Raw genomic sequence first — 26,835 nt, forward strand, 5'->3', positions numbered from 1 at the left:
CTGATGGGTGTCGATAAGGGACCACTAGGTCCTGGTGCTCATCTGGGCAGAGGATAACAGGCTACCATGTGCAGCCACTTGTGCTGCCCCTTGTGTCTGGGGGTGGGAGTTGGCTTGTCCTCACTTGCTTACAGTGCAAACCCCATCTGTCCTTCGGGACCAGGGAGATTTGTCCCTACCTAATCCTTGGGAACAAGGTGACCACTTTGAGGATATAGCCCCCCAAGAGATTGTGGTTTTCCTGGGAACAAGGGAGCCTAGGCAGATTGGGACTGCTGTGGTCCTGGCATCCACTTTGTGCCACCCAAGTCCCTCCTGGAAGGATGCTCTCAACCCTGGGAGCCAGAGCACCCAGCCCCAAAGCAGCCTTATTTGGGGCTACTGACCAGTGAAGTTCCCTCCGATGACATAGGGGATGACGCCTCCAGGCCATATCCTCTCTGTTCTTGAAGTTGTGGCTCTTCGGACCCGGGCAGAGAAGGTCTTGGCTGTGGCATCCAAGGTCCCAGTGCTGTGCAGAAGCATGATGTCCTCCTTGCCATCTACAAGACAGTCAGAGCACCATGTACTTTGCCCTCTGATTCCTCTTGTGCATTACCTTAAGATTGCATGAACCACAAAGCCACAGAGGGGCATTAAAACCTGCATACTAGGGTGGGGGGTGCATTTCAACATACAGGGCTTCGTCCTGGGTGGTGGCATTCCAATGAGAGGAAGAGGAAGTATAGTAATGGACCAGCCTCTAATGGGAGAGAGTCTGGCTTGTTTGAGATATTGAAAGGTGCCCCCTGGGGCCACAGACTAGATCCCTCTGTGTGAGGCCAGATTGGGGTGAACTTTCTTTTCAAAGCATGAACTTTTGGGGGAGCAAGCTGGGTCAATCCTTTGCCTTGACTCAAGATAGTCAGTGTTGCAAATATTGAAATAATTTGTCCAGTAAAGCAAAGAAAGTGCACCAGAGTGTGATGCTGCAAAAATAAATTATTTGTAAGATAAACCCTGGAAAAAACAGAGCCTCATAAAACCTCCCAGCTCTCCCCAGTGTCTGGTCACATCTGGACCCATAAGAGAAGAATGTAGGAAACAAACAGAGGTTTGATTTAAGGTTCTGAGTCCAAGCATTAGACTTCTGGAAATAGCAGAGGTGGACAGGTGGAATAGAATGTGTAAGCTTGGGGCCGTCGCATACCTAAATCCACACTTGTGTTATTCATCATTCAGATAATTTGTGGTTTTGTAAAAACAAAAGGTCTGCTTGCCTGGAATCCCTCATCGGTCTCACCTGGGGCATTTTTGCTTTAGTTTTCATCTCCACCCCCTAAAAATCAGGGTTTTTTTCTTTTCATTTTTTTTTTTTACTTCATCAATTTTATTTATTATTTCCTTCTCTTTTCATTTTTTATTCTGATGTTTCCTTTCTAGCTTCTTTTTTCTTTCTTTCTTTCTTTTTTAAACTAAGATATTGCAGAGGATGTACCTCACTTGGTAGAGTGCTTGCCTTGCATGCACAAGATCCAGGGCTCAATTCCCCCCCCCAACCCGGCCCCCCCAAAAAAAAAGCAGCAAGAAAAAAAAATTGAGATATAATTCACAATCATAATATTCACCCTTTTATAGTGTACAATTCAGTGATTTTTAGTATATTCACAAAGTTGTGCAACCATCACCACTCTCAAGTTGTACAATGTTCTCATCACTCCAAAGAAATCCCTGTATCTGTTCAGTCTCTCCCTACAGCTCCCTTTGCAGACCTTGGCAGCCAGTGATCTCCTTTGTTTCTCTGGATGTGTCTATCATAAATGCAATCATGCCCCAGGTGCCTTTTGTGTCTAGCTCCTTTCAGTTGGTACGTTTTTCAGGTTCATCCATGTTATAACATGAATCAGTTCTTCATTTTATTTTATGGTTAAATAATATTCCATTGTATGGATATGCCACATTTTGTTTATCCATTCTTCAGTTGATGGACATTTGAATTGTTTCCCCTTTTTGGCTATTATGAACAACACTGTGAAAAGCATTCACATGCACTTTTTTTGGGACTAACTTTTCTATTCTGTTGCAAATATGCCTAGGCATGAACTTGCTGAGTCCTAGGCAACTCTATTTAACCTTTTGTAGAACTACCAGATTTTCCACAGCAGCCGCACTGCTTTAAATACATGAATTCTAAATATTTTCTCCCATCCTTTAGATTGCCTTATCACTCTTTATATTAGCATCATTGGAAGTATAAAAGTTGTAAACTTTGATGAGGTCTAATCTATCTATTTTTTTCTCTTGTTTATGCCTTTGCTATCATATCCAAGAAACCATAGCTTAATCCAAGGTCACAAAGACTTTTACCTGTGTTTTCTTTTAAGAGTTCTCGAGTTTTAGCTTTTATATATAGGTCTTTGATCCATTTTTAGTTAATTTTTATATATGGTATGAAGTAGGGGTCCAACTTTATTCCTTTGCATGTGGATACCAAGTTATTCTGGAGCTATTTTTGGAAAAGACTAGTTTTCCCCCATGGAATTGTTTTGGCAAACCTGTCAAATATAAATACTTAGCACATAAGTTTTCAACCTTTCATATATATATATATATATATATAAAAACATATATATACACACATATAAACATACATACATACATATATATTTATATATACCTTTATTTTATTTATTTATATGTGGTGCTGAGGATCGAACTCAGGGCCTCACACTTGCCAGATGAGTGCTCCAGCGTTGAGACACAACCCAGACCTCTTATTTTCTAATATTAACATTTTTTAAGACTTCAATTTCTCTCTTTCTCTTTACCTACATCCCGCATTTGACATGTACTTTTTCAATGTTAGGTACTAATACATTCTATAAGTTCCATTTAGACTTTCTTCTTTGACCCTTGAATTATTTAGCAGTGTGATTTTTAAAAATTTTTAAATTTGTTCTAATTAGTTATACATGACAGTAGAATGCACTTTGACGCATCATACACAAATGGAGCACAAATTCTCATTCCTCTGGCTGAACATGGTGCAGTCACACCAGTTGTGTAATCACACATGTACACAGGGTAATAATGTCCATGTCATTCCATCGTCCTTCCCACCCCACACACCCCCCACTCCCCACACTCCCTTGGCCCAATCCAAAGTTCCTCCATTCTTTCCTACCCTGCCCCCATTATGGATCTACTTATCAGAGAAATCATTTGACCTTTGGTTTTTTGGATTTGGTTTATTTCACTTAGCACGATATTCTCCAGCTCCATTCATTTACCTGCAAATGCCATAATTCATTCTTCTTAGGCTGAGTAATTAATATTCCATTGTGTATATGTACCACATTTTCTTTATCCATTCAGTGTGTGATTTTTAATGTCTAAATATTTGTCTCTGTGTGTCATTGATTTCTCACACTGCATTGTGTTCCAAGGACCTGTTGTCCAAGACAGAAGTCAACATTTTTTTTTTTTCTACAAGAGGTCAGATAGTAAGTATTTTAAGATTTGTGGATTATATATTCTCTGTTGCAAATGCTCAACTGTGCCATTATGGTACAAAAGCAGTCAAAGACAATATGGAAGTGAATGTGGTGGTCGTGTTTAAGCAATCTAGAGCAAAAATGCACCCCTGAGCTCTCAAAAGAGCATTCTGTTATAAAATCTGAGTGAGCCTGAGCCCTGAATCTCAGCTTTCTGCCGCATCATGTGACCACTCCCTCTCATTACAAATACTTAGAGCAATTAAAAAGAAGTCACACAGCTATACTTTTAAGACTACAATGTTTAATGTTTACCAAGTTACATTTCTACCAGCTGGCAGGATGACAGATGAGTGACTGGGACCCAGCCACATGGAAGGGAATGTTTACTGAGCTATCCCAACTACACCACAAGCCAGACAACTTCCGGCATTTCCCACTTTTGTACTTTCTTCATTTCCACCTTTGCCCAAGTCATCTGGTTTTCACGGACTACCACTGTGTGGCCAATGATGGCATGCTCTCCTGAGAGTGAGAGCAGAGAATCCTCAACGGACACATTGCCGCACCATCTTTGTCAGCAGTCACATTGTCCAGGTCTCTGCCGTGCCTTTCTTCATCCGTTGGCCCACCATGTTGTTTGGACTGAGGATTAAAGTGAGGACCTGCACTTGTACAGCCTTCTGTATTATCTCTCAACTGATGGACATGGAATCCGTGCTGCCCTTCAGCCAATCCTGTAAACTTTATTTGCCTTCTGCTTGAGGTAGATGGTGCCCTGCACTGGGCCATTGCCCTTCAGCATGCACACGGCCTTCATTGCCATAACTTGCTGGAGGAGTGCACCAGTCCGACCCCAAGCATTGCTAAGGTAGCTGTGACAATGTCACAGGAGATGCTGGCACCAGATCATTCCTTCTCATACATGCTTTGGTCATTGTTTTGCCATGGGGTCCTCACCAGAATTGAGTACCATGCTCTTCAATATCCAGAACTCTGAACTAAATCTTTTTTCTTTAAAAGCTGCCTGCCTCAGGTATTTCCTTATAGTGATAAAAATGTACTAACAACAGCTACTGAGAAAAATGCTTTAGATAACCTCCAGGCCTAAGGTGAATTGTTGTTTTCTCCTTTGTTCTTCATTTTTGCTCTAGATTGCTTAAAACTAAGTAATACAAGGTTAGGATTGTTAAATGTTCCAGATAAACTATTTGTTTTATCATTACTGACCCTCTTTATAATGATAATAATAATGTTCACTTACACGAAAGATTATTTTGTATGCTACTAATGTTACCATATTAGTTTTTTCCACTACCGTTTGCCTCATATGGCATTTTCCCATCCATTTATTTTCAATCTTTTTGTGTAATTTTGTCTTTTCTAGTCAGACAACAGGTGTCATTCTGTAAATGAATTATACTTTCCACAACGAACAATAGAACTTTGCAATGATCAGAATGGATTCTTGTAAAATGAAATTTTTATAGAGATAGACTGTAGATTCACACACAGATATAAGACATAAAAGAGAGAGATTTTGTATATGCTTTGCTCAGTTTCCCCTAATGGTAACATTTATAAAACTATGGTCCAATATCAACTAGGATATGCATATTGACACAACCCACTGATTTCATTCAGATTTCTCCATTGTTACTTGTGTGTGTGTGTGTGTGTGTGTGTGTGTTCATGCGCACACATAGTTCTACACAATGTTATCATACATGGACTTTGTGTCTACTACTATATTCACAACACAGAACAGGAACAGTTCTATCGCCAAAGATTCTTAATGTTGCTATTTTATAATCACATCCACCTCCCTCCCTCCTTCCACCTACCCATTGTTAAATCCTGGCAACTAGTCTGCCCCATTTCTAAAATCAAAAACGTATACATGGAATCATGTGGCATATAACCTTTGGTTTTTACCACTCAGCATAATTCCTTGGAAAGTCATCCAGGATGTGTTTATGAAGTTTCTTTTGTTTCTGAGTAGCTGTGCTTAGAATGCATGGACCACAGTTTTGTTTAATCATTCAACTACTGAAAGACATCTGGGTTGTTTCTTGCTATTACAGATAAAGCTCCTGTGAATACTCATACTTCTCCATTTATCTAGATCTTCCTTGATTTCTTTTGTCAGCATTTGTAAATTTTCATCATACAAATCCTATATTTTGGTAAATGTATATCTAAGTATCTAATTTTCTTTGGAGTGACTGTAAAGGATATTGGTTTTAAAATTTTTGCTCTTGCATATTTGTTGTTTGGTGGTCTTGTATTCTGCCATCTTGCTAAGTTCACTTACTTGTTCTAGGAGTTTTTTATTTTGTTTTCCTGTAGATTCCTTGGGTTCTTCTACATAGACAAACATCATTTAAAAATATAGACAACATTTTAATTCTTCCTTTCCAATTTATATGCCTTTATTTGTTTTCTTGCTTTATTGCAGTGTCTAGAACTTCCAGAACTATGTTGAATAAGGGTGTCAAGAGCAGGCATCCTTGTCTTGTTCTGGATTTCAGTAAGGAAAGCATTGAGTTTTTTACAATTAAGTATGACACAAACTCTAGGTCCTTCTGTAGAGAGTTTATATCAAGTTAAGATAAATCCTTTTTATTCTTAACTTGCTGACATTTAATCCTGAATAAGTGTTAGATTTTGTTAAATGTTTTTTTCTGTATCAAATTGATTTGAGATCACCAGATTGTTCTTTTTTAGCTTGTTGATACAGTGGGCTATATACATAAATATTGATTTTCAAATGTTAAAACAGCCTTGCATTCCTGGAATAAATCCCACTTGGTTATGGTATGTAATTCTTTTTATACATTACTGGATTTGATTTGCAAATATTTTATTTAGGATTTCTACATGTAAGCTTAACTAGGTTTAGGTGGGGCTCTTTTAAACAGTAAATATCCAGAGTGTATTTCCTGAGATTATTTTAACAAGTGAATTCCATTATGTATTTTATAAGTTATATGCCTGGATATTTGCCTTCCTTTCATTTTGTGCTTTCTTTTTTCCTTTTATCCGTTTCCCCCTTTTTTCTTCTTTCCTGATTTCTGTTGGATTTCTACATTTTATAGACTTCCTTTTTACTTCTATTGTTCCCTTTATGTTTTACATAGCATTGCCTTTGATTTTTAACTTCATGTTTGATTTAACAAAGTATAAAGAATTAGTGGTCAAGAAGGTGAATCAGAAGAAACCAGAGGCCCCTGTTTCATTTTGAAAAACAAAAGGGTCTTAAAGACACAGAAAACTCCAATTTTTCGTGTTATTGGTTACTTGCTTTCAAGCTCCAAAATCAGTCTCTATTATCAAGGCCTGGTTTGTGTGTCTGCAATATAGATGTATAGCTATCTTCAAATCCACCCATTTCCTTGCTCACTGCTACTTCCTCCATCCCATTTCTCCTACCTGGAAATGTCTCTTTTAATATTCTTTCATGGTGAGAGTGTATTCCAGTGCCTGTGGCCCTCATCATTGCCAGTGGGAACTGTATTTTTAGTTTAATGGTCATTTTATTTCCCATTATGTCTCATCTTTTCTTGGTTTCCTTCTTTTGCCCTTTGTCTTTGGTGTTCCTTGGCATCACTATAATTGTCTATATATAGGTAGATTTATCTTACTTCTCTATTTGGGATTCAGTACCATTCTGAAAATTTCACATCTTCAATTCTGGAAAATTCTAATTCATCGTGGGTTTTATTTGGCCTTTCCCCCAGTCTCTGCACAAGCGTCATCTCACCTTCTAAAATTCTTACTGATTACCCATTGGTTGCCATTTTAACCTCCACCTCTCTTCACATGTTTTTCACATTTTATTTACATCTCTTTGTCTATCAGTGCTGAACCCTGTATATTTCCTCAGATCTATTTTTACCTCCCTTTTTCTTTCTTTAGTTGTGTTCAACATAGGATTTTTAATCTTGTTCCAGTCTCAATGAATACAGTCATCATTTATTGAAGACTTATGTTGGTGCTTTTTCAAATATGTCTTCTCTTTTCCATACTGTCTTGTTTTTCCCCTCCACTATAGTGTCTAGATCTTCTTCTGGTTCATTATTCATTTTAGTCACATCGATTGCCATTCCTTCAGGTTGTCTTATCTTTGAATATCTTGAGATACCCATTCTTCAATTTGTTGTGTCTGCCGATTCTCCTTCATGGACTAGCTTTTTGTGTTTCTAAAGTTTTAAAGTTCATTTTAAAGCAAAGGTGTTCCTTTCTTCCAAGAATACCAGGTGCCCTGGATCATGGGTGTGACCTTAGTTTACATTTGTTTCAGAGCTCTTGGGATTCTATGGATCCCAGATCAGTTTTTAATGTTGATTTCTCACTTTGGAGTTCCCATATACAGGAAGTATCATACCTGCATGTGGAACAGGTTTGGGGATTAAGTCTCTTGAAAATGATATTTTTGCCTCCAAAATTAGAGCCTGTGAAAGATAGCAAGATTTGTTTCCACTCCTCTGAGCCCTTTGAGGGCATTTATTTGATGTGCATCTCCGTCTCTACTTCCTGCCTCACCTGGGATAAAAGCCACATCTTCTGGATCTCTACAGACATAACATTGGCCATTAAAACAGCAGTCCCTGGCTCCTCACTCCTCATATTCCAGTGCAGTTTCTGTGTCCTCTGCATAGTTTCACAACCATCTGAAGCTCAGTTCTATGAGGCTAACTTTCCTATTATCTTCTCATCATGGCCATTTACTGTTTTTTTCTCCCTCTTAAACTTCACTTCATATTTTTGATTTGGGGTAGTAGAAAGGTTTGTTTGTTCCCCGCCCCCCAACATTTCTATGCTGGTGTAAGAGGTACCTAGTTTAATTGGTCATATTTCCCAGCGCAGAAAGTTGATATGTGATATATTTTTAAACCTGAAATTAATTGTTTAACTGCTAGAATTTCTAGAACAGAAGTCATACACTTGCAGTCTTGGGATCAACCCAACCCACAGATGTGTTTTGTTTGGCCTAGACACTCTGGCCCACACTATGTTTTTTTTTTTAAATCTCACTTTGGAAGCCAACGTTTTAAAATCAAGGGATTTCACATAACAATCCAGATTTCCTAGTTTTACTTTAAAAACGGAAAGACTGGCAGCAGCGAGTCCATCTTCCACCATAGTACAACCCACTGGAGTAAAGGAGCACCTGTTACTGGTAGTCAGGGGACGGGGACTTGTTTTCCTGTTTGCCAGAACCCCTCTCCCTGTTTCATGCTGCCCCATTCAGCCCACTTCCCCCGACTGCCTGGCCTTATGCATATTCCAATTTGCTATCCCAGCCCTAGAATCCAGTGCATCAAGGTTTCCAGTGTGAATTGTTCCAGTAGAATGGAAGTTCCATGAGAGCATGAGCCGTGATGGGCTTGTTCACCTTCCATGATCCAGACCCCGCACCGTGCCTGGCTGGTGCTAAGCATCCAGGATATTTGTATTTTGAATGAATGAAAGAATGGATGAGCCATTCTAAAAATAAACAGCCCAACAGTCCAAACAATTCTGTGGCGGAAACCTCTCCGAAATGTTGGCAAGGCTGAAGCCCTTAATGTTTACATCCTGAGAATCATCATGTCTTAAGTAATCACAGGCAGCGATGTAGCAAGTGGAAGTTTGTTATCCGTTTCCCATATGGTTTTCAACAAGTCTCTTAATTTTCCTCTGCTGCCAATTCTTCTTTGGGCAAAAATATTTCTCTATTCAAGGGAATAACACCAATACATCCCAGGCCGCTTGGACAAGCTGTGCTACATACACATGTGACCCAGTATTGTAAGGGCTGATTTTATGCGGCCGAGTCAGCATGGGAAAATCTTAAGTGCACCTGGAAAGAGACTGGGGTGTAATTTCCAGAGATGGGTTATTGAATGACAGCTTCCCCTTCGGTCCAGTGAGAAATTTAATTTGCTGAGGACTCAACACAGGAAGCATTTGCCGATTAAAAATATGTCTAAACAGATGTTCTGCTTAGCCTGGAAGGAGGATCTTAATGCAACTGTCATTATTGGATTTTCTTGGATTACTACTATCTGGAATTGGAGTCCAAATAGAAGGATGTAATTATTTATTATGGCCAAGAGTCCTGCATTTGAAGAGGAGCTCAGGGGCGTCTGAAAGGATTTAACACGCTGGGGGTGGAGGAGGGAGGGGGATAAAGCCCATTTAAATTCTCTGGCTCTGGGAGGGGCCCTTTCCTCTCTGACAGAGCAAAACGGCATAACTGTTCAGTGTTCCATTTCCGGCTGAAGGCACAGCCATGTCATAAACAGAACCAGGCCTGGTCCGGCATTCTCAAGCAAGCAACTGCAATCCTCAGATTAAGCAGAGGGTCACTCCTACACTGGAAGTATACACCTGACTGTCCGGCCATCTGCAAAATCCTCACCCCATGACGGATGGACAAATCCACACCTTACCTGCCCCAATCCTGAAAAACTCAAGAGCAGCCCCTTGGTAAAAAGGGAAATAGTAGATTATCCTACACAAGGGTTCTCAACCTGATTGTACAGCTAGAATCAGATAGAAGCTTTTTAAAATGCTGGTGTGGTCCTCTGCCCAAGGATTGCGACTCAACAGGCCAATCTTAGAGTAAAGGCATCTGCACTTTTAAAATCTCCCCACTGTTGACCAAGCTCAGTGAAGTCTGGGAACCACTGATAGGGCTCAAAGGTTAAGATGAAGGTATTTGGGAGCAAGGGAACTTAAGCTCAAGAAAAGTGCTGCCATTTGCTACCTGTGTGGCTTTGAATAAACCACTTCCCCTTCTGAGTCTGACTTCCAGTGAGCATTGAGCTGGCCTGCCAAAAGCCACGTGCCAATGTCTCGGCTTGGCACAGAATCACGAGCCACCACACAGCTTTGTAGGTTCAAACAGCAATTCTTTATTCCCGATCTCACACCAGCCTCCACACACGTTCAGGGGCAATTCCAATATGTCCGCTCCCAAATCCTACTCCACGAGGCTTTTTTCAAATCCCATTTTAATCTCACGAGAACTCAACGGGAACAAGCAGCAGGAACACCCTAATCCCAGCATCAATAATCTTCAACCTCAACTTCCCTAAAACTCCTATTGCCACGCCCTAAACCCAAGGACGGAGATACTTCCTGCAGGAATACACCCTAATCCTGGATCCACCCTGGTGATTGAGCAGGGTCACCTTTCTCAAACACACAAGCAAGGTCGCAGCAAATTTCCAAGGCAAGTCCATTTAATATGGGGTACACTGGCAAGGATTACGATGCGTCATACCTACTTGGTAATGGCCCTCAGCACTGGCCAAAGGACATCGAACACCTGCGGTGAGGAGGGGCTTGGTGTGAGCTACAGTGATTACTATGAAGGCCTGGGTTGGGGACAGGTTAAAATGTGGGCCTGAAGCTAGTCGGGCTTGGTGATTACACCCAAATGCACTGCCACAGGTGACATGCAGGGGCATTTTGCACCCAAGTTTGTGGGCCCCTTGTTCCTCGGTGCAACCAGATTCCATTATTCTTTACTGCAGTATAAAGGCCTGAGGGCCTACGACTGAAGGGAAAGTTCCATTCTCTTTTATGAATATGATTCTAGAAATACAGTTCTGTCCAGTCACAGTTCCACTGTGGAGCAGTGACAGACTCCATTTCATCCATCTCATTCTCGGCCACCGAAAGCTAAGCTCCCATCTCTAAGGGAAGGGGCTTCTCTGACCAAAGCCTCTGCCGGGGGTGCTGAGAGAGCTTGCTGTTCAGCAATTCACACACACACACACACACACACACACACACACACACACTGCCGCAGGCACAAATCCCCACCGTCAGGGCTGAAGGGAGCCACATAATGCCAGGAAATAAACCTGCGGCTGAAACCAGCGGCCCGGACGCTTCCCCCAGAGCCTTTCTCCTGCTTGGGCGGTCTCTTGTTCTCGGGGAGCGGAAGGGGGGTAGGTTGCAATTAAAGAGGAATCTGAGATTGGCACACTTATCTATCATTCAAGCAAAAACAAGAGGCACACCAGGCTGGTGCCCAACATTGTCCTGAAGGGACGGGATGGGAAGGATCAGCCCGTCCTCACCTCACCTTTGGAGTCTCCTTCCTCCTCTGGATTGCCCTTGATGCCTAGAGACCTGCTTGTCTGCCCCTGTAATGCAGAGTAGAGACTGGCCTATCCTTGACATCACTAACCTCTCTGAACAAACCAAGATCATCTGAGGGGCTGCAGACTATGGACACAGCCAGTTTCAGAGGTATATGTGTAGAGAGGGCAGCGTGGTCCTCACCCTCCTTAGAAAGCCCAAGACCTTTTATTGCAGTGCGGGTCCCGTGTGCAGCCCAACTTAGAGGCAGAATTTCAATGGGCTGCAGCAGACTTGTTCCTTCCTGTCCTCTGTAATTGTGTTTCTGTGCAGCTGTGGAACAGCTGTGGAATCCCAGTCCAGAGGTAAATGATGCACTCTCAATGTTGGATAATATAATTCTTGGAAGTGGAGGTGGGGAGGAAAAAGTGGAAGAGCTACCTTCATGGGCACCTTTTAAGTTCCAGACACCTGGCTATGCACTTGACATAAATATAATTTCCAATTCTCCCCGAGTTTCATATAAGGAGATGAATAACTTCATCAAAGCCATGGCTACTAAATGGGTGAGCTGGGATTCAAACCCAAGGGTGTCTGACTATCCCAGTTTATTATACCTGCAAAAACGGTCAGCATAAAAAACTCTAATAATTTCTATTGCTGGTGAGCAGATAAGATGCAGTGATAGTTTCCAGGTATGGCCCCCACAAGTCCCCTCATCCCGTGAGCTCACGCTGATTCTCGCATGCTGTGGAATCCATGTTGAATGTGGCAGAGGCAGCATGTTTGGAGTTCTGAATTCCAGGCCTTGGATGGTCTGCATCTTCTGCTTCCTCCCTCCAGGAAGCCAGTTGCCATGTTGTAGAACTTCTCAGTCTGGACAACTGAATGGGGAGAGGGTCCATGTGGAGGTACACTGGGGGACCAGGGGTGACTAAAGCTTTCCTGGACCTTCCAGCCCCATTCAGCTGCCAGATGAATGCCTTCAAATTAGTGACCCCAGGCAACGTCAGTCCAAGAGCTGCCCCACTGAGCCCCGTCAGCCCACAAAGTGATGAAAGATAACAAATCACCTTTTGAAGTCATCAAGTTTAAAGGTAGTTTTGCCCAATAGTCAATCATTTGGAGAAGAAAGAGAAAATGAAATAGGCAAATCCCAGAAATGCATATCCAAATTACTGGCAAACCCAGAAAAAGATGCTCAAAACCACCAACAGTCAGAGAAATATAAATTAAGTAACAATAAGCTGTTGTTGTTCACTGGTTAAAAACACTGACAACACCTTGTACTAGTGAGGATCTGGGGAAAGGAGCACACTTATAAGTTGCTATGGAAATGTGAATTGTCACAGAGGTATATGTGTACAGAGGACTTGCAATCTAGCAACATTTCTTAAAAACATACGAAGTGTTAAAGGCTATCTGTGAGGGAATGTCAGGCATTGTTCATGGAGTCAGGAACCAAAAGTGAAGGGAATGCTAATTAAGAAGGGAATGATTGAACACAGTATGATCCATCCGTACCAGGAATATTTTGCAACTATTCCAAAGCATAAATTTAAGTTAAAACAAGTACCTTGAAGGGGTTTCCCGTGAAGTATTGATGAGAAAAGCATGATGCATGTAAGAATATGTATCAAACTTTAAAACAATGACAAAGCCTATATCTGTATATATGCTTATGTCTGCTTACATATGTATATTTCTATATAAGCGCATATGTCAACATAGGTGCATGGTACACACAAAGTCATTAGCAGGCATTATCGGAGACAGAGTAGAGGGTGGTAGGGGAAAAAGAAGATGAAGGGGGTACTAAATTAAAGGGAAAAGAACAAAAGGAAACACTAAGAAATAGTATATGATGACATCACCACATTTATGCATTTGTGGGAATGTGTGTGAAATTATATATACACGTGAATATGTATGAAAGTTAACATTAAAGCAAAAACATAAAGTAAAGCAAATAATTATTTCTATTTCATCCCTGTAGAGGCATCCTTGAAACAAAAGATTCTGGTATTTAAAAATCATTCCTGCCAGGTGGGGCACGCCTATAATCCCAGCAGCTCAGGAGGCTGAGGCAGGAGGATCAGGAGTTCAAAGCCAGTCTTAGCAATTTATTGAGGCCTAAGTAACTCAGTGATACCTGTCTCTAAATAAAATGCAAAAAGGGGCTGGAGATGTGGCTCAGTGGTTAAGTGCCCCTGGACTCACTCCCCAATACCAAAAAAAAATTATTGCTTTGCTTTGCAGTTAGCTTGATATAGAAGAAATGCCATTGCTGACCATCAGCCAAATCCTGAAGGCCACAGCCAGAGGAGAGTCATGCAGGCTCTCTCCTCCACCCTCACTCTGAATGGGAAAGGCTTCTCCAAAATTGAGGTGCCTCTAGTGACCTCCAAGCTAGAAGCTCTCAGGACTGGTAGGCCACACTCATGTCTGAGCCTTGTGTGCAGAGAGGCCATGGGAGTACTTCCAGTCTGACAGGTGGTCCCTGTCCACAAACAGCCTTGCAACCTCACCCGTCCCCTCTCTAGGGGTTCTGGTCTAAGCCACCCCCCCATCTCCACCCCAGCTGTCCCTCTTCCTGGCCTCCCAGGACCTCTCATTCCCTGAGATGCCTGATTCCCCATGTCTTGTCATCTCTCAAGCCAGGGACTAAGGAAGTGTGGGACTGATTAACAGGTATGAGTTCTTCTTTGAGAGTGATGAAAAAGTTCTGGAACTAGATAGATTGTGGGGATAGTCACACCACATTGTAAATGTACTCAATGCCACTAAAGGGTACACTTTGAAATGGTCAATATGGTAAATTTGCAGTTATCTGTTTTTTGCCATTAAAAAATATAAAAGGTACCCAAAGACCTGGTGGGGCCTCACATACATTACCCTTTCTAGCTTCCTGGCTGCTGGTATTCAAGGCGGTAGCATTTGGCCAGCTCTCAGATGGCTGCTCTTCAAGGCCACCTATAAGAAAAGAGAAAAGAAAGAGGAAGACACATCAGCCTTCTCTGCACCAGCTTCAGGAAGGAAGAGCCATACCTGGTCATGAGCCGTGATTTGTTCCACCAAGGTTTATTGAGCACCCATCATGTGATGGGCACTATTCTAGATACTATTCTAGATACTATAGCAAAAAAAGAGAACCTACTTTTTATAAACACATATATCATTCACAAATTAATCAATTAATCAATTAATCTTGATCAACTCAAGAGCACTCAGAATCAAATTTACAAAGAGGCAAGCCAGAAGTCCATTTTCTGACCCCTACCTCCATAAGAAAGGCCCAAAGCATGTACAACCAGAAGAAAGAGATGTTATTCTGCATTTATGTATCATCTGTCAAAATGCGTTCTACTTTCATATGTAACTAATTAGAACAAATAAAAAGTAAAGAAAGCCCAGAAGCAAGAGGAAGCTGTCTTGTCTGGGGTCTGCCCAGAAGGAATGTGGTGGCTGGTATCCTGGTGCTCTGGGTGTTCTCTAGGAATTCTGGTTTCCCTTGCGGGAGAGTAACCTGGAAGAAACTGCTGTTCACTATATAAATCAGATCCTGCGGGTCCTGCATCCACCAAGGTCAGTGAGGCTGGTGTGCGTTTGCCAGTGGCCACCATCCATACACCCGGTTCACATTCCTCTCCACCAGGACAATGTCAATCACCAAGTGCTTCCTAGCCCTACTGTGAGTGTCAGGTGCAGTTCCAGGTGTTGTGGGTCCAGCTGTGAAGATGGGGTTCCTGTCCTCGAGGTATGTGCATTCTGAAGAGGAAGCTGGACACTAAGCAGGTGAGAAAACAGATGAAGAAAATAACTGCAGGTTCAGAAAGTGCTCTGAAGTGCAGTGTGTGCCCAGGGCGACTGCAGGAATCATGTGTAAGGTGGTTGGAAAAGGCCTTCTGGAGAAGTGACCCTGGGATTGAAATCTGAGATAAGCAGGATCCGGCCATGTGGAGATCTGGGCCAGAGCATCCTCAGGAGAAGGAAGGATGGAGAAAGAACCTGGATCCGGAGTGAGCTGGCCATGTGGAGGGGGGGAAGGCCCGAGAGGGAGGCAGGATCCACAGGGCCCTGCCAGTCATGCTGTGACCTTTGGTTTTATTCTCTTTGTCACAACCCTGTGGAAGTATTAAAACAGGAGAGGGAGGAGGGTGCATGTTTTCCTAAGATTGCTCTGGGGCAGGCAGGAGTGGAAGGCAGTATCCGTTAGGAGATTTGCCCTGGTCGGTGGGCGGACAGCACACTGTAGTAGAGGTGCCAGGCACCTGCTGATCAGGAACCTAGCTGGGGGCAGAGCCAATAGCAGGGGCTGGAAGAGTGGATATAAGGGTGAGAGGAACCACCAATGACTGGTGGGCAGGGCACCAGGGAGCAGACTTGTGCCCAGAAGAGAGACAATTGCACAGATGAAACCACATGGAAGCTCTCAAAGGATAATCTATTTACAAGCATATATATATATGCTTTACACACACACATTTCATTTGTTTAGAAACTTAGAGTCTTTATAAAGCATTTCCCCTGTATTTCCCTTTGATCCCCATTAGAACACTCTGTGGTAGGTGGGAGTGGAACCCCCATTTTACAGAGGGAAAGATACCCTAAGATGATTAGCCCAGAGTCACTCAGCCAATAAGGGTTGCTAAAGGGTCAGGACGCAGTGTCCTGGTCAGAAACCCCTTGATCTTCCCTGTGCCACAGCCCATGGGTGTTCAGCGCTGCTCAGCATAAAATCTAATCCCTGGGCCACCGGAGCCCACCGTGTGGCCCCCACACCAACTCCTGATGGACGCCTGACCAGCAGTCCCTTTCCCTCCCTCCCAGGACTCTGTAGCAGGAGCTGCAGCTGCGGGACCTCCTGTCGAGAAAGGTCCCGGTAACGCCAGGCGGGGACAGGAGGCTCTACACTGCATCCTGCTCGTTCTGCTGCCTTTCTGGCCAACTCGGAATCCACTCACACACTCCCTGCAGCTGCCGGGGCCTCTGCTGCCAGCTCCCGGCCCTCGGGGGATTCTTCCAGTTGCGATATCATTTCCTCTCAGGCTAAAGGTCAGGGGAAATCCTGATGGTCTGAAATCCTTCACCAGCCAAGGAATGTGCCATCTGTGGAGGGAAGGCAAGCTGCAGCAGGGCTCCGGGTCCAGCTCGGCCTCCACTCTCTGAGCAACGGCGGACAAGAACTTGGGCCGTAGCATCTTTCATCTGTCAAATGGGCTGTTTGCAAGGACCAAATGAGGTAATAGGTTTGTTTAGGCATTCGTTCATTCAACAAATATTTATCCAGCACCTGCTACATGCCAGACACTGTTTCTGCTGCTCAGGATACGACACTGCAGAAACTCTACCCTGACCTCATGGAAATTATATTCTGATGCAGGGTAGGGAAGAAAGCAATAAACAAATAGACAGCTAACTATTCAAGACAGCTGTTGATAAGTGCTATGAGGAAAATAAGTGAGGGCAAGGGGGACAGGGGTTTTCCATTTCAGGTAAGGTAGAAAAGCAGGAGTCTGGAAAGAACAGGGGAAAGACTGTGGCTATAGGGGAAGAGCATTCCAAACTGAGGGGCCAGCAGGTGCAAAGGCTGGGGCGGGAGTGTGCCTGGCAGTAGGGGGATGAGAGAGTGGTAGGCTGTGAGGTCAGTGGGCAGTGGGGGTCTGCAGGTCCAGCTCATGTGGGGCCTTGCCAGTCATTTTCAGGACTTGGACTTTTGAGTGATGTAGATAGGAACCAGAGCACCATGAAAGAGCTTTGTAATTGCACCAGCTTTGTATGTGACAGGGGTTATTAAAAGTGGACAAGGCCAGGCATGGTGGCACATGCCTGTTAATTCCAGTGGCTTTGGAGGCTGAGGCAGAAGGATTCAAAGCCAGTCTCAGCAATTTAGTGAGGCCCTAAGCAACTCAGCTAGACCCTGTCTCTAAATAAAATATTAAAAGGTAGGGGTAACCAAAAAAGAAAAAAGAAAAGATGGGCATTGTGCACATGGTGTACATTACCCCAGCTACTCAGGAGGCTGAGGCAGGAGGATCACAAGTTTGAGGCTAGTCTAGGAAACTTAGTGAGAACCAGCCTCAAAATAAAAATTAGAAAAGGGCTATGGATGTGCTTAGTAATAGAACTCCCCACCAAAAGAAAGACAAACAAAAAGATGAGTAGAAGGGGATTGAAATAAGATTCCATTCAGCAATGGAAGTCCAGTATTGATGGTCAGCAATTTAGACTTCCTTGGTTCCTACAAAAGGAAAGATGGAGGACAGGGGAAGAGCACTAGCTGTGTCTGGGAGCAGTTCGGGCTCAAGGGGAGCCACAAGCTGTAATGGAGAGAGCCAGGGCTGGGAGGGACTAAGAGCTCAGCAGCAGACAGGGGAGAGGAGAAGATCCTGATTTACTTGGGTCTCTGGTGCTTGGGGTTGGAGTAGGTGCAGAAATCCTGGAGGTGGGGAAAACCAGGTGCCCTAAGTGCATGAGCCCATCATGTACTAAGTACCAGTCATGGTGCTGATCATGTGCTAAGAACAGCGCTAAGTACTTTCCTTGGAGTTTTCCAGTTCTAGCCTCATGGAGACCCACTAACACAGGGACCATTGACAGATGAGGGTCTCTGTGTGTGACTTGCCTGTTCTGAGGATGCAGAGATGGTTAATACTGATAATGGCTAGAAGAGGGTGCTGTCTCATCTCACACCTGTGCTCCTTCCCCAGGAATGAAGACAAGCACAGGGGAGGCTCCTGATAGGGGCCATTTATTCCCAAGGGTCATAAGGCATTGCCCAGTGAGTCTATGGAAGACACCTAAAGACATGGTCGGGGTCATAGTAGTTAAGAACATAAATTCCCCCTCTGTCCTTATCCTCAATAGATGCAGGCTCCATCTTATTTTCCCCCCAGAAGGGCAGCAAACCTCAAGTTTCCAGTGTGGTCCAGTGGGATCTATTTGGAGTTCATGTTCTTCATCTCTTCCCACTCCCCATTCCCGTTGCAAGCTTAGCCACACGAAGCACCTACAGTGACTGAATTTCTACTTTCATCTTCTTGTTCAGCTTTCTTAGCTACAAATACCTCTTCACCTGCCCAAATCCTACTGGTCCTTCAAGTCTCCATTCAGACACCACTTCTTCTGGGAAGCTGCCAGGTGCTCCTCCTCGGTCAGAGCCCTTATCCTCTGCCACTCCCATAGCTCCCTGGCTCATTCACATCCCTCAGCACAAGGTACTGGGATCTCCTTTGTAGTGCGCAGAATCCTGTGGGCTAGTTTTTAGCTTCTAGCATCTTGAAGGAAGAGGCCTGGCACATATCAGGTACTCAGTAACAATCGATAGATGGGAGAATAAGAAAACAAAAGAGCCAGTTTTAAAAGAAGGACTAGAATTCCTAGCTCAGTTTTGCCATTAGAAACATTTGTCCTCATCAGCTTTTATGGAGAGGGGGAGGTAGCTATTCCTGGAACAATGGCTCTCAACCTTGGCTGCAATATTGAATGATCTAGGGAAAAAATTTTTGAAAAAAAAATACTGAGATCTGGGCCGAACACCCAGAGGCTCTTATTTAACTGGTTGGGACAGTGTCTGGCCACAGGAACTTTGAAAATCTTCCTGGGTGATCTTGAGGCGCAGGCAAGGTGGAGACGGGCCACTCAGAATCCTCATCTCATTTCCTTACAGCTGATCTCCCGTCTCCAAAGCTCAACAGGAATGGAAGATGTGGAGTTGGAGACAGACGCCTCAAACTCTAGGAAAAGCCATTCTCACCTCTAAATAGATGAAAAGTGTGCCTCTGTTTTCTGAAAAAGCTAGCTAATGTGCAAGACAGGTGAGGCTTAGGCTGGGCCTGCAGCTGTAGGCACCATAGAACAAGGAAGAAGATAGAGCCTGATGTAGACAATGACTGGGAGCAAAGTGGGCAGCATCCTGGGTATGGAGATATATTTTTCCTGGTGTATGATTGCAAGATAAAAAAAAATTTTTTGAAATAAAAATAGCTCCCCATATTTGGTCTTTGCTTAATTACCTCTTCAGTGAGAGGATATGCAAAGACCTTGTAGATTTCATTAGTCACAGGGGTTTATTCAAACGCCTCCTTTGCATAAGAAACCCAGGCTTACAGCTGGTCTCTGGGAAAGAATGCCTTCCAGGCCTTGAAAAGAGAGCTCTGGCCTGTTCGGGCTCTCACTGAAACATAGCAGAGGTCAGCAGCCCGTGATGCATGGGGCCCTGCTGAAATGTTTCTATCCAGCATTTGCAATTCAATCCCACAGTTTCCTTTATGGAACAATTCACTAAATTCAGAGTTGTTCTTTTTTCTAATTCACCATATAATTCACCTCCCAAGTTCAATTAAGAAGCAATCTGTTAGCAACTTTGGGAGCAAGCTGCTTTTCTTTGGGAAAGCCCAATTTTCTTCCGCTCCCAACAAAAAGTGCCTTTAATTATATGCATCATATGATACATTGATGTACACACAACGCCCCTCCACCATAATTAATGAAATATTAACGATATCCATCCAAAGACATCTAGACAGAGAGAGGGCCTAGACAGAAAGGCTTTTCCAAAGCCCCTGGGCCATAGATCAATATTGCCCATTTGAACAATAGTGGCTATGAATATTCATTAATATGGACATTCATAAAAAAACCTGTATTAATTATTCCTTCCGTTCTTCATTCTTAAAGCCTGATATTACTTGATCCTTGGTTTTCTTAAACACAGACTATTTATCTTTTTTTATCTGCAGATTATTTGAAGGTATATCACATATGTTCTCCATTTAATCCTCAGGACAACCAGTGGGTATTATTCCCATTTTACCTGCAGGGTAACTGAGGCTTAGAGTACTCATAGTCTTTGAGTGCAGAAGCCGAGATTCTGTCTGGATCAGTCTGGTGCCCAAACCCCCCATCTACATCATATGTCAAAGCTACCCTGCTGGGGAATCCTCAGTTCTTATGCTGAATGAATTTAATAGTTGTATTTACACCTTTGACCCAGCCCAGGTAAATCTAGCATAAAATTGCTTTGCTTTACCCTAAGAAAACAAAAAATAATCTTCAGTGCAAGATCCTGAAAAAATTTTGCTTCTTAGTCCACTCATTCAAGACTCTTGGGTAAGCACCTGCTCTGGGTTCCTACAGACAGGGCCTAGGGGCCTGCTTCTAAGGGAGGGGCTTAAGATTAGCAATAAACAATGAGATCATTTTGTGGGATGATGAAGCACTTTGAAGAAACTTAAAACAGTTTTATGAAAGAGCAATGGGGAATGAAGCCCAGGAAAGGTCTCTCTGGGAAGGTGACATCTGAGCTAAGTAGCGAGAAGTGGACATTTGAGGAGAGTATTAGCCTAAAAAACAACATACAACTTTGAGGAGAAAAAAACCAAAATCCTGAGAAAGGAAAATACAGAGTCCAGTGTGGATGGAACCAGGGTTTAATGCCAGCATATAGGGACTGACACCTGAGAGGGCCACCTGAGCGAGCCTTCTCTTCACAACCTTGTCTTAACTTGCTGGGCCCTTTGGTCACACATACTATGCACAGAAATCCTGCGAGTAAGTAATGTTATTCCTCTTTCACAGAAGAGAAACCTGAGGTTCATGAATAAGTGAGTAAGTTGTCCAAGGTCACCCAGCTAGCTGGTGGTTGGATTGTCCCAGCCAGGAGAATCCACCTGACTCAAGAATCTTTGCCTGTGACCCTGCCTCTACTTCAGATGTGCACAACCCCACCTATACATAGGTGTGAACCGAGCAGCATCCTGGGAAGAAACATCTGCACGCCTCTGTCGCAAAACTACCTACAAGCCATATCTGCTCAGCTGAGGTTTCACTTATTCACTATGAAAAAAAAAAAACCAAACCAAACAAAACAAAGGCAAATCTCCTTTAAAAGATTGATTTAGGAACAAACAAGCCGATCACTATGGTAATTAATGTGTAATCTTAAGCAATTCAATGCCAAGTGACTCTTATATCCATGCCAAATTTCAAATGCTACAGAAAGAAAAGGGAACATGAGTTAAAAGATCATTGCCAGAATTTGTTAATGAAATGACTTAATATTGGCAAGTGTGTAATAAAATGGGAATTCTTATACACTTCTGGTGAAGAAATGCCATAAATTGGTAATATTTTATGAAGTAATTTTGAAAGATGTATCCAAATCTTTTAAACATGACAATAATGTGATTTCTAGGTATCTACACTAGAAATTAATTGGTAATGAAGACACAGTTCATCTCAAAATTTTTTAATATGATTAAAAAAGACTGTAACAACAAATGGGATAAATTATGATATAATGGAACACTTTCACCTTTAAACAGTTTTAGAAGTTCCCTAAATGAAAAAATGTTCATATTGTAAGTAAAAGAAAAAAAAAAGCTGGTACACAGTAGGATTCCTATAGAAACCTGCATAATTCTATTTTTCCTAGAAAGCGTATACAAAAAACATACTGGATGGAAATACCCACCATGACCACTGTCATCATCTCTGGTGGGCCATTGTCTGGTGAAGTTCAAAATTACTTTTTGTAATTTCCAAATTTTGTTCAACACATTATTTTCATAATCAGCAAGTAAAAGGATTTTCTAAAAGAAGAACTAGATGACAGCGTACACTGTGCCTAAGAATGTGTGCTCTGCACTTTATAGTGCACACACAGGTGGGTGTGCACACACCCAGGTGGGTGTGCACACACACAGGTGAACATGTACACACATGCACACACAGTGTTGCCAGGAAAACCTTTTCGTGACAGAATTAAAAAAAAAAAAAAACAGATGTGTTCATGCAGATGGGAAAGCTATAATCTAATAACCCTTTTTCTGCTCTGACCACAGAAAGAAACAGAGTCCACAGCTTGGCAAGGCGGAAGAGAGGAAAGCTCATTGGTGAGAACAAGGGATGGCCCCTCAGTACCTTCTCTCAACCAGTGGTGTCTTCCAAGATCCCATCTTTCCTTCTCCAGCCAAGTTCATGGGCAATTACCTGCATCCTGGCACTTGCTGATGAGGCCTAGAACTTACTCCTGCCCCAAGGAGAGGCTCTTGGGAGACTTCTCCTTCAGCCGTCCATTTGCTTGATACTGGACCCTCCACTCATCTTGAATATTTGTATCTGCATTCCTCCTGTTCCCTGATTGCTGGATGAGTTACCATCAGACCTTCTGCACAGGCATGCTCTTGGGATACCTATTGCTTACCTGGCTTCAAACCTCCAGTTTTCTCCTGATCCCTGAACTTGAGGTATCCTTGTGTCCTTGGTCCATATTGTTCACACTTAGCCTGGCCCTGGTTTTTTGGCTATGTCCACTTCTTTATTGCTACATAAAAACTAAACTACCTCATAGGGTTGTTATGAAGATTAAGAAAGGGATAATAGGGGCTGGGGTTGTGCCTCAGTGGTAGAGTGCTTGCTTGGTATGCATGAGGCACTGGGTTTGATCCTCAGCACCACAAAAAAATAAAATAAAGATATTGTGTTCACCTAAAAAAACTAAAAAATAAATATTAAAAAAAAGAAAGGGATAATACATACAGAGCTTATCGTGATGTCTGGCTCTCATCAGCACTCATTGAGTTAGTTATTACTACTATTATCATTATCATTATCGACTCCAAAACTGTTCTGAAGTCTGAAGGAACAGAATGGAAGGAAGGAATACGTCATAGAGGAACATATGTTAATATACTTGAAGCATCACAGGCTAAGGAAAAAGTTAAGGTCCTCATTAAAGCAGACTTAATGAAACCAAGCTCAGGCTGAGAATCCATTGATGGTCACCGACAATCAGTGAAACGAAGGTGTCCCACCATGACTAGGCATGAAATTTCTTCAAATCTTGCTCCATATGGTGCTGCTTACCCATAACAATTTGAAATATTAAATAACAGTACAAAAAATTAACTGAAGATAATACTTTAAGAAAAGGCTCATGTGACCAGTTTATAGATAGCCATTCTATTCCTCTGGGAAAGTAGAGCTGATTGGCCAAGATTCCCGGTGTAATGGCTCCTAAGTTGCAGGCTGGCATTCATGGAGAGTACTAATGAATGGTTATTGGATACCTTGCCTATGCCAAACGCTGTGCTTGTTGCCTGACCTGTATTTTCTCATGTACTTCTTAACACAGTCCTTATGAGGTAAGGACTTTGGCTAGATTTAGTTGCAAGTGAGAGAACCAAGGCTTAGAAAACTTTAACACAAAGTAAGGGGCAAAACCGAGATGCAATACCAGACCCACTCGTTTCCATAGGTGCTTTTTGCAATACAGGGCTAGAGAGTCAACCTTAATTATCTAGAGCTAATATCCCAATAGAAAAGGTAAGGAAAATCTCAGGTTCTTCCTCCGGGAGCACCTAGAAGACAAAGGATCATGTTCCCCGGGAGAGCTTTCTGAGTGTACCTCTCAGGGATGGTTCTCGGGCTTCAGGAAGCCCTATGTATATTCTGAGATACTAAGATCCCAGGAGAGAGGGGCAGTGCCTCTGAAGAAGAGGAGGAGACGAGAGAGGAGGGCATCAAGGAGAAGGCAGAGAAGGAGTGGGAGTCTGAGACCCCAGAGACACTGCCTCTAGCAAGCCATTGTCCCCTCCCCCAGAAGCTCGATTCCCCGCCACCAGGGGCTGCCCGAGATACAGGTGCTCTCAGACCCCAAACCAGGGATCAGCCCATGCCCTCGAAAGCTGAGCAGGTCCTTCCTCAGCAACAGAAAACAGGCCCCTCTGGACACAAAGGAAGCCTCGCTCTTCAATTCTGGTTGATCTCAGAAAACCACAGGATTCCCTGGAGTCTTCCAAGTGCCCACCTCTAACTAGGGTTCACCACCTGCCTTGAATAAAGGCCCATTGCTCCAGGTGTGCTGAGCCATACTGGACAGACATGCGGCTGTGAACTAGACTCTGCCCCACTGCAGAAGCCACGAGGCATGAAGCTGAGTGACAGCTATCAGGTGAAGGAAATCTCACCCCGAACCTGCAAGCCCCGGGGTGATGCAGGGGGCACTGGAGCTGACGCTGAAGGACAAGAAGGATTTCAACAAATGGCCATGGGAGTGAGTCAACTTTCCAGCCTTTATAACCTGACTGATCTTTGGCTTCTCTGAGCCTGTTTTCTAGCCCATAAAAATGGGTATAATAGGATCTAACTTTGTAGGTTGTGAGCAGCACAATCATTGGGGCCCATAGCCTTGATTACTCTTCAGGTCACCTTAGGATGCCACAACCTCGTATCTTGATGACCATGCTGTGGCCCAATCTCTACCCCCGCTGACCATCTCCCCCATGCAGCTCTCCAGACCCCACCTGCTGCTCGATGAAGCCTTGGCCTGAACTTGCCCAACAGGTGACAGCTTATCTCTGTTCACCCAAGGCCAGCAGGTCGGCAGGGTGTGAGAAGGAGGGGACAAACAGACAGGAAGTGGGTGACAGCTCTTTCCTTCACAGAGATGGCTGTCACCTGAACAGACAGGGCATTTGGCTCTTTGGGGGTTCTGTGACACTCTAGAGAGAAACTGCTGATCCTCAGAGGCCTTCAGAGAGTGAAGCTTCACCCAGTCTTCCAGAAGCTTCTGAGAAGGGTGATTTCTGAAGCAGGGAGTGATTGGGGTGGCAGCACTGGGGAGAGATCAGAATCACAGTCTTCATGGCTGGGGGGAAGCAGGAAGGGAGCAGTAGGGACCAGAGCACAGGGGACACCGATTAAATTCTTCCCCGAAACATGGAAGATCACAAACTGCACCAAAAGCTAAAGCATAGGAGAAGGTTCTGGAAGAATCTTCTCAGCCCCCACTTATTTCCTCTGGGGTCCACCGGGCAGGATCAGCAATGATCTCACTTATTTGCTTGTGTGTTCACAGCCCGTCTCCCTCACAGCCTAGAAAACACAGGCTCTGTTTCCTTCACTGGTGTGTCCTAGCCCTGGCACGTGCTGACTTATGGGAGGTGTAGGAACAGTGGGCTGCCGGTGGGAGAGAGGATGGGGAGGAGGGAGGATGGAGGATGTGAGGTCAAGTGGGACATCCAGACCGTTCTCCCAGCAAGAAGGGGTGATGTTCTAAGGGGAGGCAGGGCCATGGGGAGGAGGGAGGGATGCTTAGGAGAGCTGCGGAGGTGACAGCACAAAACAAAATCAGAGATCTGGGTGGATGTGAGGGGAGGAGGAGGGAAGGCTTTCAGGGAGGTGATCAAGGCACCCACCGCCCATTCTACACAGTGAAATTTGCCAATCAAAAGGAAAATTGAAGAGGCCCCATTCAGAGTAGTCACCATAATCGACATGGGATAAACTTGGTAAGGAAATGCGTGCAGTCGCAGGAGGAGCAGTATGCATTTTTATTGCAATTTGTAAAAGCAGTAAGTAAAGGAGAGACATCCTGCTCCCGGACGGATAGGCAAGACGGATACCTGTGATGGCTTCCCAAACTCTGGATTTTCACCACCACAGCCCAAATTCTAAGAGAATTTTGTTGGAATCCTATTATATTTTGTAGAAAGTGATCCTTAAAATCATCCAGAAGAATAAACAATATGAGACCTTTCAGTTCTAAAATTGAAGAGTGATATTAAAGCATATAAGGAAACTAACACAGAGAGACGCACAGACAAATGGGACCGAACTGCTAACAGTACACATTAGAGCACACCATGTGATAAAGGAGTTGTCACCAAACATGAGGAAAGAATATAAAACAGATGGTGTTGAGAGCATGCTTCACAAATTAGGGGAAGGGGTGTCTAGCCTACTCCCCAAAAAAGCCTAATGGATTAAAAACGTAATTTTTAACAAGCATAGAAAAATTACAAAGACAGAGAGAGAGAGAGAGAGAGAGAGAGAGAGAGAGAGAGAAAGTTATTTAAGTTATTTTCCAAAGCTACGGTAGAAATAATCTTGGAAATTTAAAAGTTTAAGAAAAAGAAAAGATAGTTTAGCTTCAGAAACTTTAAAACTTTGAGGTCAGAAAAATGAATTCTCCAAAATGAAAATACATCACCTATACAAGGGAAAATATCTGCACTGAGGATAACAATCATTATCCACAAATAAAGTTGTATAAATAGCTTGTGCAAATCAATGACAAAAACTGTATCCAGTAGACATACAGATGAAGGAAATGAGCAAACATGTGAGAGAAGGTAAATATAATTAAGTAGATAGTACAGACTGAAGGTTTGTGGCCCCCTCAAAATTCCCATGTGGAAATCCTAACCCCTTGCCTAATGATATTTGGTGGTGGGGGGCCTTGGGGAGGCAATTAAATCATGGGGGCCAAATCTTCACG

At 43.3% G+C, this 26,835-nt stretch overlaps 1 protein-coding gene and 1 pseudogene across 1 annotated transcript in view; both read right to left on the bottom strand.

Moving 5' to 3' along the window:
- Tll2 (tolloid like 2) overlaps positions 1–26,835 on the bottom strand; it is a 118,434-nt gene that overhangs the window by 46,360 nt on the left and 45,239 nt on the right. Inside the window, exons 3-4 of the mRNA XM_026394813.2 lie at positions 14,448–14,525; positions 387–542 (exon numbers count right to left, since the gene is read on the bottom strand). Coding sequence (XP_026250598.2) covers positions 387–542; positions 14,448–14,525 — 234 coding nt within the window. The remainder of the gene's footprint in view (positions 1–386; positions 543–14,447; positions 14,526–26,835) is intronic.
- Positions 3,860–4,299, bottom strand: LOC113187133 (superoxide dismutase [Cu-Zn] pseudogene; annotated as a pseudogene).

This window comes from Urocitellus parryii, chromosome 5 (genome assembly GCF_045843805.1).
Source record: "Urocitellus parryii isolate mUroPar1 chromosome 5, mUroPar1.hap1, whole genome shotgun sequence".
In the NCBI taxonomy this organism is placed as follows: domain Eukaryota; kingdom Metazoa; phylum Chordata; class Mammalia; order Rodentia; family Sciuridae; genus Urocitellus; species Urocitellus parryii.